Source organism: Saccostrea cucullata, unplaced genomic scaffold, assembly GCF_032062105.1.
Source record: "Saccostrea cucullata isolate Sc308-1 unplaced genomic scaffold, CSIRO_AGI_Scuc_v1 ctg1414, whole genome shotgun sequence".
NCBI lineage: Eukaryota > Metazoa > Mollusca > Bivalvia > Ostreida > Ostreidae > Saccostrea > Saccostrea cuccullata.
This window is the reverse complement of record NW_026918774.1, coordinates 22,176-36,718: the sequence shown is the minus strand read 5'-3', so window position 1 is coordinate 36,718 and position 14,543 is coordinate 22,176. Positions and strand designations below refer to the sequence as shown.

Genomic DNA, 14,543 nt, shown 5'->3' with positions numbered 1-14,543 from the left:
CCCTCGGCGTCGGTGTCGGCGTCGGCGTCCCAGGTTAAGGTTAAGTTTTTTGGGGCAGTTTTCTTTTAAAGTACTTCTATGTCCTATATTGATTAGACATGCATGGAAGATGCTTTAGTGTCTTTCATTGTACCAGTCCAAGATTCAGATGCTGCAGTTTAAACAAAGAAATGACCAGATTAATGTTTTTTGGAGCAGGTTAACATTTTTGGTGCAGTTTTTGGTGTAGGTTTCATTTCCAAGTAACTATAAGCCCTATGTCGACCAAACTTGCATGGATGATACATCTAAGGATGCATACTACCGGGCTTGCTTCAGATGCTGAATCTGACCTACATTTTCCGGTTGAGTGAACAGGTTAAAGTTTTGGTCAGGTTTTATTTCCAATTAACTATAAGTCTTATGTTAACCAAACTTGCATGGATGATACATCAAAGGATGCATACTACCAGGCTTGCTTTGGATGCTGAATTTGACCTACATTTTCCGGTTGAGTGAACAGGATAAAGTTTTTGTGCAGGTTTCATTTCCAAGTATCTATAAGTCCTATGTTGACTAAACTTGCATGGATGATACATCTAAGGATGGATACTACCAGGCTTGCTTTGGATGCTGAATCTGACTTACATTTCCGGTTGAGTGAACAGGTAAAAGTTTTTGGTGCAGGTTTCATTTCCAAGTAACTATAAGCCCTATGTTGACCAAACTTGCATGGATGATACATCTAAGGATGCATACTACCGGGCTTGCTTCGGATGCTGAATCTGACCTACATTTTCCGGTTGAGTGAACAGGTTAAAGTTTTTGGTGCAGGTTTCATTTCTAAGTAACTATAAGCCTATGTTGACCAAACTTGCATGGATGATACATCTAAGGATGCATACTACCGGGCTTGCTTTGGATGCTGAATCTGACGTACATTTTCTGGTTGAGTGAACAGGTGAAATTTTTTTGTGCAGGTTTCATTTGCAAGTAACTTTAAGCCCTATGTTGACCAAACTTGCATAGATGATTCATCTAAGGATGCACACTACAGGGCTTGCTTCAGATGCTGAATCTGACCTACATTTTCTGCTTGAGTGAACAGGTTAAAGTTTTTGGTGCAGGTTTCATTTCCAAGTAACTATGAGTTCTTTAATGACCAATCTTGCATGGATGATACATCTAAGGATGCATACTACCAGGCTTGCTTCGGATGCTGAATCTGACCTCCTTTTTGTGGATGAGTGAAAATGTTAGTTTTTGATGCATGTTTCATTTCCAATTAACTATGAGCCCTCTAATGAGCAAACTTGCATGGACGATACATCTTAGGATGCACACTAATGAATTTGCTTCGGATGCTGAATTTGACGTACATTTTTCAGATAATAGACCAGGTAAAAGTTATGGTTGCAGGTCTATTTCTAAAAAACTATAAGGCTTATATAACATTGTATAAACCAAACTTGCACAAATGTTGCATCAAGAGATGAAAACTCTCAAATTTGCTTCAGATGCTGGATTTTGATTACATTTTCACGAAGAAGAACTAGATTAAATTTTTTATGTAGGTCTATTTCAAAGTATCAGATCAAAATTGCTTAAATATTTTCATTTTTGGAATGTACACTTTTTGTTGGTTAATTGTGTGACTTTGCCTTACTTAAAGACAACATTCGTTGAGGTGAGCTCTGTAATCTCTGATTACCTATGTTTGAGTATAAATGTAGATCCAAGTATTATTAGCTCACCTGAGCTGAAAGCCCAAGTAAGCTTTTCTGATCACTGATTGTCTGTTGTCCATCCGTCTAGCTGTAAACTTTTCACAACCTTAACTTCTTCTCAAGAACCACAGGACTGATTTCATTCAGACTTGACACAAAGCATCCTTGGGTGATAGGGAGTTTAAATTATTTAAATGAAGGTCCAAGTCCCCTTACAAGGGTAATTTAAATTAAGAAAAGACAAAAATAGAGTGGGATCAATAAAAAATCTTTTTTCTTAAGAACCACTGGGCAAGGAAAACTGAAACTTATGTGAAAGCATGCTGGGATAGTGTAGATTCTAAGTTATTAAAATCATGACCCTCTGGGGTGGAGCAGATACACAATAGGGAATCAATTTGAAATTTATAGGAAAATTCTTTAAAAAAAACTTCTTCATTTAAAATTATTTTTTGAAAAAGATTCCAGACTCGCTAAAATGGAATTCTCTGTGGATTGAAAGGGTAGGCTATTAACAAAATCAATACTAAGTAAGATACTTCCTTTCTAGTGCCGATCGATATTCGAGGAAAACCAATACGTATTTTAAAAAAAATTACATTAATCTTGTTTCAGTTTTATTAATAGAAACTGATAGAAATTGTCAATTAAAAAGGCAAAACGTTGCGAATTTGTGATGGCATCTCTCTCCATTTTTCATGTTTCGTCGTTTAGTGATACCAAGCAAAATGTCATTTAGCAGAGAATTAGACGGCGGTGTTTGTTATATTATTTTTTATTTTATAAAGATTCAGATTAATTTGTTTTGTTCATCATTTAATAAAAGGTTGAATTATAGAAATAAAATATATTTAACACATTTTAGATCATAACATTGAAAGTTTTTAGCTCACCTCAACGAAGTGGGGGGAGCTTATGTAATACCCTCGGCGTCGGCGTCGGTGTCGGTGTCGGCGTCGGTGTCGGCGTCGGCGTCCCAGGTTAAGGTTAAGTTTTTTGGAGCAGTTTTCTTTTTAAGTACTTCTATGTCCTATATTGGTTAGACATGCATGGAAGATGGTTCTAGTGTGTTTCATTGTACCAGTCAAAGTTTCAGATGCTGCAATTTCAGCAAAGGAATGACCAGGTTAATGTTTTGGAGCAGGTTAACATTTTTGGTGCAGTTTTTGGTGTAGGTTTCATTTCCAAGTAACTATAAGCCCTATGTTGACCAAACTTGCATGGATGATACATCTAAGGATGCATACTACCGGGCTTGCTTCGGATGCTGATTCTGACCTACATTTTCCGGTTGAGTGAACAGGTTAAAGTTTTTGTTGCAGGTTTCATTTCCAAGTAACTATAAGCCCTATTTTGACCTAACTTGCATGGATGATACATCTAAGGATGCATACTACAGGGCTTGCTTGGGATGCTGAATGTGACGTACATTTTCCGGTTGAGTGAACAGGTTAAAGTTTTTAGTGCAGGTTTCATTTGCAAGTAACTTTAAGCCCTATGTTGACCAAACTTGCATGGATGATACATCTAAGGATGCATACTATAGAGTTTGCTTCGGAAGCTGAATCTGACCTACATTTTCCGGTTGAGTGAACAGGTTAAAATTTTTTATGCAAGTTTCATTTCCAAGTAACTATAAGACCTAGGTTGACCAAACTTGCATGGATGATACTTCTAAGGATGCATACTACCGGGCATGCTTCGGATGCTGAATGTGACGTACATTTTCCGGTTGAGTGAACAGGTTAAAGTTTTTAATGCAGGTTTCATTTGCAAGTAACTTTAAGCCCTATGTTGACCAAACTTGCATGGATCATACATCTAAGGATGCACACTACCGGGCTTGCTCGGATGCTGAATCTGACCTACATTTTCTGGCTGAGTGAACAGGTAAAAGTTGTTGGTGCAGGTTTCATTTCCAAGTAACTATGAGTTCTTTAATGACAAATCTTGCATGGATGATACATCTAAGGATGCATACTACCAGGCTTGCTTCGGATGCTGAATCTGACCTACTTTTTGTGGATGAGTGAAAATGTTAGTTTTTGATGCAGGTTTCATTTCCAATTAACTATGAGCCCATTAATGAGCAAACTTGCATGGACGATACATCTTAGGATACACACTAATGGACTTGCTTCGGATGCTGAATTCGACATACATTTTTCAGATAATAGACCAGGTAAAAGTTATGGGTGCAGGTCTATTACCAAAAAACTATAAGGCTTATATAACATTGTATAAACCAAACTTGCACAAATGTTGCATCAAGAGATGAAAACTCTCAAATTTGCTTCAGATGCTGGATTTTGATTACATTTTCATGAAGAAGAACTAGTTTAATTTTTTTTTGTAGGTCTATTGCAAAGTATCAGATCAAAATTGCTTAAATATTTTCATATTTGGAATGTACACTTTTTGTTGGTTAATTGTGTGACTTTGCCTTACTTAAAGACAACATTCGTTGAGGTGAGCTCTGTAATCTCTGATTATCTATGTTTTTATAAGCGGTGATAATTGAAAGCACATTTGTCATTAAAATAAACCCGTATTCTCATTCATCAAGGTATAGTACCGTACCGTTAAAAATACCGTATCATTTCAAAAATACCGGTATGGCATCATACCGTTTCATCCTTAACGGTATCCAACCCTACCTTTAAGGCCCGTGGGCCTCTTGTCTAAATAGATAAAGGATACTCAGAGGCTTCAAATAGAAGTGATACTTTGTATAATTTATCAGAAAAGTGAATCAAGGTCCTTTGGCCTCTTGTACAGATGAGTGACTAGTTTGAAGTTTTTGGATAAGTCTATTCCCAGGTAACTGCAAGCCCTATCAGATCAAAATTGCATACATGATACATCTTGGGATGTACACTACTAGATTATTAGTTTATATGATGTCGACTTTGCGTTACTAAAACCTAAAGACATCTCACTGAGGTGAGCTCTGAAATCTCTGATTACTCATGTTTAATATTGCTTTGTTGACATAATTACTCCAAGGGAAAGAATGGCGCCTCTGTTATGAACAACAGCAAAGTTAGTAAGGCGAGTTTTGTGGCCCGTATGATTCTTGTTACATTACATGTATGTGGTTATACATGATTCAATAGGACTGGATACTTTAGATGAGATGTTTCAGCAACTTAGTTTCCAATATCTGGCAAAAGAATATGTTATAGAGAGTTTCCAGTCAATTAAGTATTGCCTATGAGTCTTTCTTGATAAATCATAATGTGTCTCTTGCTTTATGTTTTACAGATGCCAAAAAGAAAGAGTCTTACTGGCCGAGACAAACATATGAAGGCCAAACTGAGAAAAAGGGAGGAGAGACAAAAGGCATCCCAGTCTTTATCTGATGTGTCTTTAGATAAGAACTCAGATGCCACTCCCAGTCACTGTGTAGAAGATGAGACAGCTTCACCCAAAACTCTTTTGGGGCAAGGTTTTATAGGGTTACCTCCTCTTGAGGAAAAACCCTTGGCCAGGGTGCAGGCCTCACCTCGAGTGAAAATGCACTCAAATGCCCCGAGGTTGCCATCTCCTCGGGGAAGTCGTCTGTTTGTCCGCAACAACAACAAGGACAAGGCACCGTCCCCTGACTCCCCACCGTGGGTTTGTACTCCACCGAGGGTACCTGGGCATGATGATGGCTTTAAGCCTAGTCCAGCAGGTCAGGCGCAGCTGGATACCTCCAGGGCGGAGGAGACCAGTAGGGTACTAAAAAAAGATGAGGGCTGCTTGACTGAATTTAAAACTGAGTTTCAAACGAATACCAAAGAAATTTTGAACGAATATCAGGAGAAACTAGAGAATGAATATGATTACCAAGATCAAGATCAAAATAAGCAAAGACATGAAATTGAGATACTTGAGGAAGTTGAAAATAAAAGATATAAAATTCAGAAACAAAAGAGTGAGATACATGAAAATATGAAAAAAGAGAATGAAAATCAGACACAAGAACATATAGAACATGGAAATCAAACTCGAGAAAATTTGAAACATGAAAACCAAAGAAAACAAAATGAGAATCAGTGTATCAAAAAGAAGTATTTAAATTGTGAACATATGTTTGAGAGTCATGTAAATCAAAAATGTCAGCATATTGACCATGACAGAAATGATGAGGAAGAGGAAAATATCAGTTATGAAAATGAACAAATTTCGAGCAGCTTTAGTGTAGTTCAAGGTTCATTTCACCAGGGAGAAATGATTTTTGGTGAAAATGCAGGAACACAGTGTGTTGCAAATTGTTTATCTGGTATTGCATATCACAACATTAAAAATGCAAAGTACTGGCAAAGAGCAGACATAAACAAAGTTTTAGCAACAGGAGATGAGTTATACACCTACTTGCAACGCAGTTCTACAATCAAAAGCAGGTATCTGTTAGTTAGTGAGCTGCCTCAGTATTTTGAGTGTTTTGGTAGAATGTTTGAATTTGAAGCAAATGAATCAATTGCAAGTGTAATAAATCTATCAAATGCAGAAGTATGCTATGATGATTTCTCTGCTTATTCACTTAGAGATGCATTGCAGCTATCACTTGGAGATACCAATGGGTGTATTGTGTGTTTTGGTGGAAATGCTTTTCTAGTTGGGAAAACTGACAATGGATTCTTCACATTTGATCCACACTCAAGATCTTCACAAGGACTTTTGAGTGTAACTGGAAAAAGCACAAGGTTGCTTTATCAGACATTTCAAGAAATTTATGAACACATTTGGTCATTAGCATTGTCAATGGGTTACTCAGCTGTTGTTGATTGTGAGATTACCGGTGTGCATTGTTCATTAAAACAGATTATTGTTAACAAATGTGATTCTACAACAAAGGAAGCACTGTCGCCAAGTGATAAATGTGAAGTTGATCTGCCTGTTCTGGATGTAGAGAAGAAATTGCCACAGTGTGGTGGGAAAGATGGTAGCAATGCAGATGAGTTATGTTACCTGTATACTGAAAATGAGAACATAGGGAATGAACTTCCTCCTCTTTCTGCAGCAGTTGATATGGAGATTAAGAAGAATATTTGTCATAAACTTGGTATCGAATTTTCAGAGATTGAAGCTAAATATTATGCTGATTTGATAGCTGAACAATCTGTTCTTGTGAAAGATATTGCTCCAGGGCAATTTCTTACTGAATTGCTTTTTCAGTAATTCGGCTTTCATTTAAGAGATTTCTCTTTAAGGGCTTTCAAAGAGACAGTAGGCAGACAATAAGTTCCTATCTTGAAATGTCAAAAATGTCTGAAAATGGAAGATGGGCATCTGAATTAGAACTTATAGCCACTGCTCACATGCTGCAAATTGACGTCTACACATTTTCCTAAGGAAGATGGTTACGATACTCAGGAGAACAAGTAGAATCAGGATGCCATGTTAACAGAGGCTCATTCTATTTGCACCACATTAATGAAAATCATTATAATGTAGTTGTATCACAGCAGGAGAAAACACCCTTTTCAGATTCTCCTAGTTTAAGCAGCTTTTCAACTCCACTGTCATATGCTAAAAAAAGGGAAGTGAAGAAGAACAAATACAGAGAATATCTTGAGAAAAAGAAGTGGAAATACAAAAAATGTTCTGAAGAAAGAAAGAAGGCTTTAGGAAGAAATAGGATGAGATATAAAGATAACCCAATCTTCAGGAAGACAGTTATTCATCACGCAAAGCAAAACTATGAAAAATATAGAGACTCTCTGCAATTTAAAGAAAACGTGAAAACGAGAAGTAAGAAAATCAACAAAAAGATGTATTCTTACAATCCAAAATACCAGTTAAAGAAAAAGTTTGAAAGCATTCAAAGATATAAAACTTGTGCATCTCATCAACAAAAGGTAAAAGAAGCAAGTAAACAGAAATACAAAATGAACCCTGGACATAAAGAAACAGTGAAAAAAGCTAGTGTTCACAAGTACAAAACTAACCCTGAACATAGAGAAACTGTAAAAGAGGCTAGCATACACAAGTACAAAACAAACCCTGAACATAGAGAAACTGTGAAAGAGGCTAGCATACACAAGTACAAAACAAACCCTGAACATAAGCAGCATGTTATGGAGAGAAGCACTGAGAAATATAAAATAAATGTGATGCACAGAGAGAATGTGAAAGCCACTAGTGCTAAACGATACAAAAATCTTCAGTTTAAGGGGGCTTTTCTGAAGAATTGTAGGGTAAAATACAAAAGTGACAAAAATTTCAGAGAAAGAAAAAAGATCAAGTAAAAGAAAGAAAGAGGGAAGCTTTTCTGAAGCTGCAAAATGAAATTGAAGTTATTAACAAGTTTAAACAAAATTCATGTGAAAGTCCAGAGTATGTTTGTTGCTGTTGTCAACGCACATTATTTCAAAATCAGGTGCGTATTTTTGAAAGCAAATCGTATGAGAGCAGAGACTGTGCAAAAGAATTGATCAAAATGTGTGTACAAGAGGATTATTTACATGACTGCACGATGAATTGTCATCAAGGATGCACAAGATCATCCCTATGGATTTGCAGAACGTGTCATCATAAAGTACTCTCAGGGAAAATTTCTGCAGAAGCAGCTGTAAACAGAATGAAGGTACCACCAGTACCCATGGAACTCAAAACTTTAAATAGTTTAGAAAAGCAATTAATCTCCATACACATACCATTCATGAAGGTCATGAACTTACCTCAAGGAAGACAAAAGAATGTGCATGGTCCAGTTGTCTGTGTACCATCAGATTTAAACAAAGCATCCAGCTTACCACGAACAGCAGATGCTACCATGCTTCTGAGAGTAAAATTGAAAAGAAAGCTGTCATTTAAAGGATATCAAGAATATCAGTTTGTGAATCCACACCACGTGATCAAAGCATTGAACTTCCTAATGGAGAACAACATCTGGTACAAGGACATACAATTAAATATGAACTGGGAAGTGTCAGCAGAGGATGACTGTTTGATAGAAGCAGACAAATCACAGCCAATGTCTGAAACTGAAGATACTGATGATCAGGATCCACCTGCAGCTTCCATTGCATTAGACACCTGCTTACAACCTATAGATGTGGTTCAGGAAGTGTTAGATCATTATTTTGATGATGTGTTCAATCTAGCTCCAGGGGAAGGAAAAAATCCAGTAAGAATGTTACAGGATGAAGGAAATGAAGCTAAGACATTTCCATATCTATTTCCAACAGGAGAAAATTCATGGAATGAGAATAGGGATATTAAAATCACTCTCAGTAGATACTTCCACAATAGGCTGATGAATGCCGACAACAGATATGCAAAGGATTCAAATTATGTATTTTTCTGCCAGTACATGTCTGAACTCAATCAAGTAATAGAGAAAACTCAAATATCTGTCAGAAAATCTTCAGCTAAAACTACATCAGGACAAAAGATAACCTCAGAAATATTACAAGATGTTTATAAATTGGCAAAATTGTTGAGAAATGATGATGCATTGCGATTTATGCAGCCTATAAGGGGAACACCCTCATACTGGCAAGCAGCACAAAAGGATCTCTTTGCCATGTTACGACAAATAGGTATTCCAACTTGGTTCTGTTCTTTTTCTGCTGCTGAGTTCAGATGGAATACAACAATAGATGCAATTTTACGCCAACAGTGCGATGACAGACATGCAGAAGACCTAGACTGGACAGAGAAAAGTGAAGTTTTAAGAAGTAATCCTGTGACAGTGGCACGTATGTTTGAACATAGATTTCATGTTTTTCTACATGATGTAATTATGTCACCATCAGAACCCATTGGAAAAGTGATTGATTATTTCCAGAGAGTAGAGTTTCAGCAAAGAGGCTCACCCCACATGCATTGTTTGTTTTGGATAGAGGGAGCACCTAAATTGGACGAAGATGGTGAAGATGCTGTATGTGAGTTCATTGATAGATATGTCACATGTGAAATACCCTCTGAGAGTGAAGATGCAGAACTGCGTAAAATTGTCCAAGATGTGCAACAACACAGTAAAAAACATTCACAATCCTGCAGGAAGAAAGGTACTGATTGTCGATTTAATTTCCCTAGGCCACCATCCAAAAAAACTTTCTTAGCCAAGCCTAGAAATTTTGAAGAGGACACAGAAAATGAAAGCAATGGAAACTTGGTATTAAAAAGAAATGATGCAAAGGCAATCTTGCAAAAAGTATGGGAAAACATTCAAGATCCAACTCAAAACTTATCTTCAACAGAGATATTTTACAAACTTGGAATCTCTCAAGAATTATTTGAAGACGCATACAGCATTATAACCTCAAAGCAGACCATTGTTTTACAAAGAGAACCTTCTGAAGCATGGACTAATCAGTACAACCCTTGTCTCTTAAAATCCTGGGATGCTAATCTAGACATTCAGTATGTGTTGGACCCATTCAGTTGCATTGTGTACATTATTTCATACATCTCAAAGTCAGAACGAGAAATGGGCATGCTATTAAAGCAGACAAAGAATGAAGCAGAGGAAGGAAATCTTAGTGCACGACAAACAATGAAAAAAATTGGATCTGCATACTTGCATCATAGAGAAGTAAGCGCACAAGAGGCAGTCTATCGAGTGTGTAATCTCAAAATGAAGGAATGCTCTAGGAAGGTTACATTTATTCCTGTCGGAGAAAATCCAACAAGACTTAGTAAACCCTTACATCAAATGAACAAAAGCAAAGAAATGGCTGGCGATGATGATGATGATGAAGATGATATTTGGATGACCAATATTGTAGAAAGATATGAAAACCGTCCTAAATTGCAGGAATTTGCTGATATGTGCCTTGCAACAATCTGCGCTGATTACAGAGTCCTAGCAAAATCACAAGTTCCTTCGAACCTTCGAGAGGGAATCTTTGAATTGCAAAATGGAAAAGGTTATATTCAAAAAAGAACAAGGACAAAGCCAGCTATTATTAGATTTCCTAGATTCAACAAAGAGAAAATGCCTGAAAAATTTTACCAATCAATACTTCAGCTTTTTCTTCCTTATTGGAAAGAAGACCAACTTAAACCACCTAAGTATGAATTGTTTCAGACTTTTTATGAAAGTGGATGTGTACGTTTGAAATCAGATAAAAAAGTGAAAATGGTGAGGGAAATTGTTGATATGAACAAGCAGATCTACTGCAAGAATGAAGATGTACTTGACCAAGCACAAGAAACTTATGAGATTATAGGAGAACCTGAAGACGCCTGGGCTTTACTTTGTCCTCAGACTGAAGAGAGCAGAGAGAACTGCATGAAAAGAAAGTCTCAGGAGCTGCAAAACCAAGGGGAAGCAGAAGATATTCCAGATTTGCAAGATATTGATCATAATGCAGATCTTTTGTACCAGATCCAGAATGCAGCTCATTCACGCCAAAAAATGTTGCCATTGCTCCGTAATTTAAATGCAACTCAGAGTGAGATATTCTATTTTGTACGAGAATGGTGCCTACAGAAATGCCATGGAGAAAACCTAATTCATTTCATATATTTGTAACAGGAGGTGCTGGAACAGGGAAAAGTCACTTGATTAATACTGTTCTGTATGAAGCAAGCAGATTATTTTCAAGAACTTTAACCAACCCTGAAAGTATCTCAGTTCTCTTAACTGCATTGACTGGTACTGCGGCATTTAATATAGGAGGAACCACACTGCATCATGCATTTGCCCTCACAAAGTACTTGCCAATTCCTTATGAACCTCTACAAGAACAACGCCTTAGTTCCATCAGAGTGAAGTTGGAAGATTTGCAAATATTAATCATTGATGAAATATCAATGGTGTACAAACGTTTACTGTATTATGTTCATGAACGTCTTGTACAAATTAAAAAATGCAAACTCCCATTTGGAGGTGTGTCAGTTATTGCTGTAGGAGATTTCTATCAGCTACCTCCTGTCAAACAGAAAAAAACTGAGCGACTGTACAATGACTGTTCAACTTATCCTGTAGATTACTGGAAGGAGCTATTCAAAGTTGTTGAATTACATGAAATTATGCGACAACGTGAAGATGCCACTTTTGCAGAAGCTTTGAATAGTTTAAGGGTGAGAACAAGCAAAGAGAATTTAGAACCAAATGTGGCAGAAATGTTATTAGAGAGTGTCAGTGAAGGGTCAGAAGATGCACTTCATGTGTATGCAACCAATGAAGAAGTAAACAAGTACAACCTTTCAATGCTAACCACAAAATGTCTGGAGCTTGTTGAAATAAATGCAAAGGATTATCAAAAAGATCAAACTTCAGGAAAATTAAACCTGCGAGAGAATCCCATTGCAAAGAAAAAAGCAGAAGGACTACCAATGTCAATAATTTTAGCACATAATGCACGTGTTATGCTGACTCGAAATATTGACGTAGATGATGGCCTTGTAAATGGGGTAATGGGATTCATATCTGAGATCCAATATGCAAACAGAGCACAGAAAGAAGTTAGCAGTATTGGAGTTATTTTTGATAACAAAGATGTTGGGAAAAAAATTGGAAGGAAAATTAACTCTGACAGTGTCATGGTGCTTATTGAAAGAGTAGATGAAGAGATAAATGAAAAGCATGTTAAAAGTGTTGTGAGACATCAGTTTCCCTTGCAATTATCATGGGCGTGCACAGCACACAAAGTGCAAGGTATGACAACAAATGAAATTGTTGTGAATCTAGACAAAGTATTTTCACCAGGACAAGCATATGTAGCTCTTAGTCGGGTAACATCAAAACAAGGATTGCATATTGAAACATCCCAAGGTGACATACAAAATTTACTTCGGAGAAAAATATATGCAGACCCAGATGTTAAAAATGCAGTTTGTAAGATGCAAAAACTTGAAATTACCACAAACTTGGCTGAATCTGACTGCAAGAGAATTGTATTGCACAATATTCAAGGCTTACCAGCAAATTTCAAGGAGATGAAATCAGATACACGATTTCAAAAAGCAAATGTTATTTGTTTGACAGAGACCTGGTTGCAAGAACAGTCATCAGTTCAGTTCTCACTGCAAGGCTTTAGATTCATGCACACATTGAGGAAGAATTCATATGACAAATCTAAGGAGCTTTATTCCAAGATTCAAAACTCGAATGGAGGGGGAGTTGGCACATATATCCATGATGGTGAAGAAGCAAGACAAATTGATATTTCTGTCCCAAATATTGAAGTTGTTGCTTTTGTTTTTCAAGAAAACATCTCAGTTTTTACAGTATATAGACCCAGCTCTTTGATAAAAGACTTCTTCATATCATCACTTGAGCAGCTCACAAATTTCATCAAACGAGAATGCGAAAATTGTATTATACTGGGGGACTTTAATGAAAATGCTGTAGATGACACTGGAACAATTCAAAAATTCTTGAATGATCATGGATTTAAACAACTTGTTACTTTCCCAACAACAGAGGGAAGGACAATCATTGATCATGTTTATGTGTATGGCCTTCAAGAGTATCATATTGATGTGTCACTACTTCCAACTTATTACAGTTATCATGAGGCAATTATTGTAAAATTATTTAAGAAATAAATAATAAGTTGATAGTAAGAACAATACAGTACCCAAATAACAGATATTCAATTGACACTTATGCCTAGGTCACATTAAAGCCGATGGTCGATCGACTAAATTTTTCTGGTCTTGTCAGCTGAAAGAACATGATTGGCCGATACAGCATCGGGTTACACGGAGCAGTCACATTATTTCCTAGGGACACCAATGACTTGCATAAATAACACAAAATATCTTTTTTCAGTAGAATTCAGCAATATTTGTCCATAGATCTATATTCAGATAGGTGACGTGAGTATTGTTTGCAAGGCAAAGTGGCAGAATCTTTTAAATTGTGACTCAGTGTTGAAAATGTGTGCAACATTTTTTATGGAATTGCATAAAAACGACAAATGGTGTTTATCTAAGCAGCAAAGTAAACTTTAGATTTCTTTATATCTTACGGATTAATTGTTCTTGTTATTTCCGTTCAAGAGCTTTATATCAATCCATGCATTAAAATTTTGTTTGTGTTATATATCCTTACTAGTTTAAATATTCACAAGCCAGCCAATTGTTGTGCGATCATCGAGCTCTGTGCTACAGTTTGATTTTAAGTATTGGCCAAAATTTTAAACACCCTTATTGTCCAACGACAGATGACCAACTTGATAAACTAACCGCCAATGGTCAGACGATGATCAAAGGTTGGATAACTTAAATTGAAAGAATCAGCCACTGACACATAAAAAATTATAACTTGGACCGATGGACACAAAATTGGTCGGCCGACAAAAAAAGAGGTCAAAATTGGCCAAGACAACGGCTGATGAGCTAACGACTGTCAGTCGAAGAATCCCATTTTTGCTTCAAAACCCGTCGGCTGTTGGTCGTTTTTGGAAATGTGACTGGGGTTTTACAGCAAAGTGATTTTCGTTCTTTGTGACTTTTTCGTCCACCCCTGACGTTTGTAATAAGCATAGAGATGGAAAGTCTAGATGAACATGAATTCAAAAGTGCAATGCTATTGTGTGCAAAAGCTAAACAGTTTATCTCTAAACCTAAAAAAAAGATTAAGACTCATATAAAAGAGTGAAGTAATAATTATATTTGAACTTCAGTATCATAGAACACCAACCTCAAAAACCATGAATATAGAAGTAAGATAAAGGTCTAAAACTTCTCTTTCTCTCTGTTTCAGAGTCAATTTTTTTACTTGGCCCCATAGTATTCCACATAATGAGGTTTGACTATATTACTTTAAAATGATAGCAGGATCAAAGTAGTACCTGTTAATGAAGCTTTGCATGTACAATTGTTTCTTTCAAGGAAATTTTCATTTGTATCATGAGTGTAATTTACCCATAATTATTCATATATTGT

The 14,543-nt window shown here is 36.5% G+C and overlaps 1 protein-coding gene across 1 annotated transcript; it reads left to right on the top strand.

Moving 5' to 3' along the window:
* The first annotated feature begins 4,943 nt into the window (after positions 1 to 4,943).
* On the top strand, positions 4,944 to 13,199 carry LOC134270887 (uncharacterized). Its single transcript, XM_062753139.1, has 5 exons — positions 4,944 to 5,426; positions 5,667 to 6,756; positions 7,149 to 7,886; positions 8,243 to 11,098; positions 11,182 to 13,199. Exons 1-5 carry the CDS (start codon positions 4,944 to 4,946, stop codon positions 13,197 to 13,199), a joined length of 7,185 nt encoding a protein of 2,394 aa, XP_062609123.1.
* Positions 13,200 to 14,543: the final 1,344 nt, after the last annotated feature.

Coding starts and splice junctions, on each gene's coding strand:
- LOC134270887 (XM_062753139.1), top strand. CDS start 4,944: ATGTGTCTCTTGCTTTATGTTTTACAGATGCCAAAAAGAAAGAGTCTT. Junction 5,427..5,666: donor GGGCGGAGGAGACCAGTAGG/GTACTAAAAAAA, acceptor AATGAAAATCAG/ACACAAGAACATATAGAACA. Junction 7,887..8,242: donor GGGGGCTTTTCTGAAGAATT/GTAGGGTAAAAT, acceptor AAGTACTCTCAG/GGAAAATTTCTGCAGAAGCA.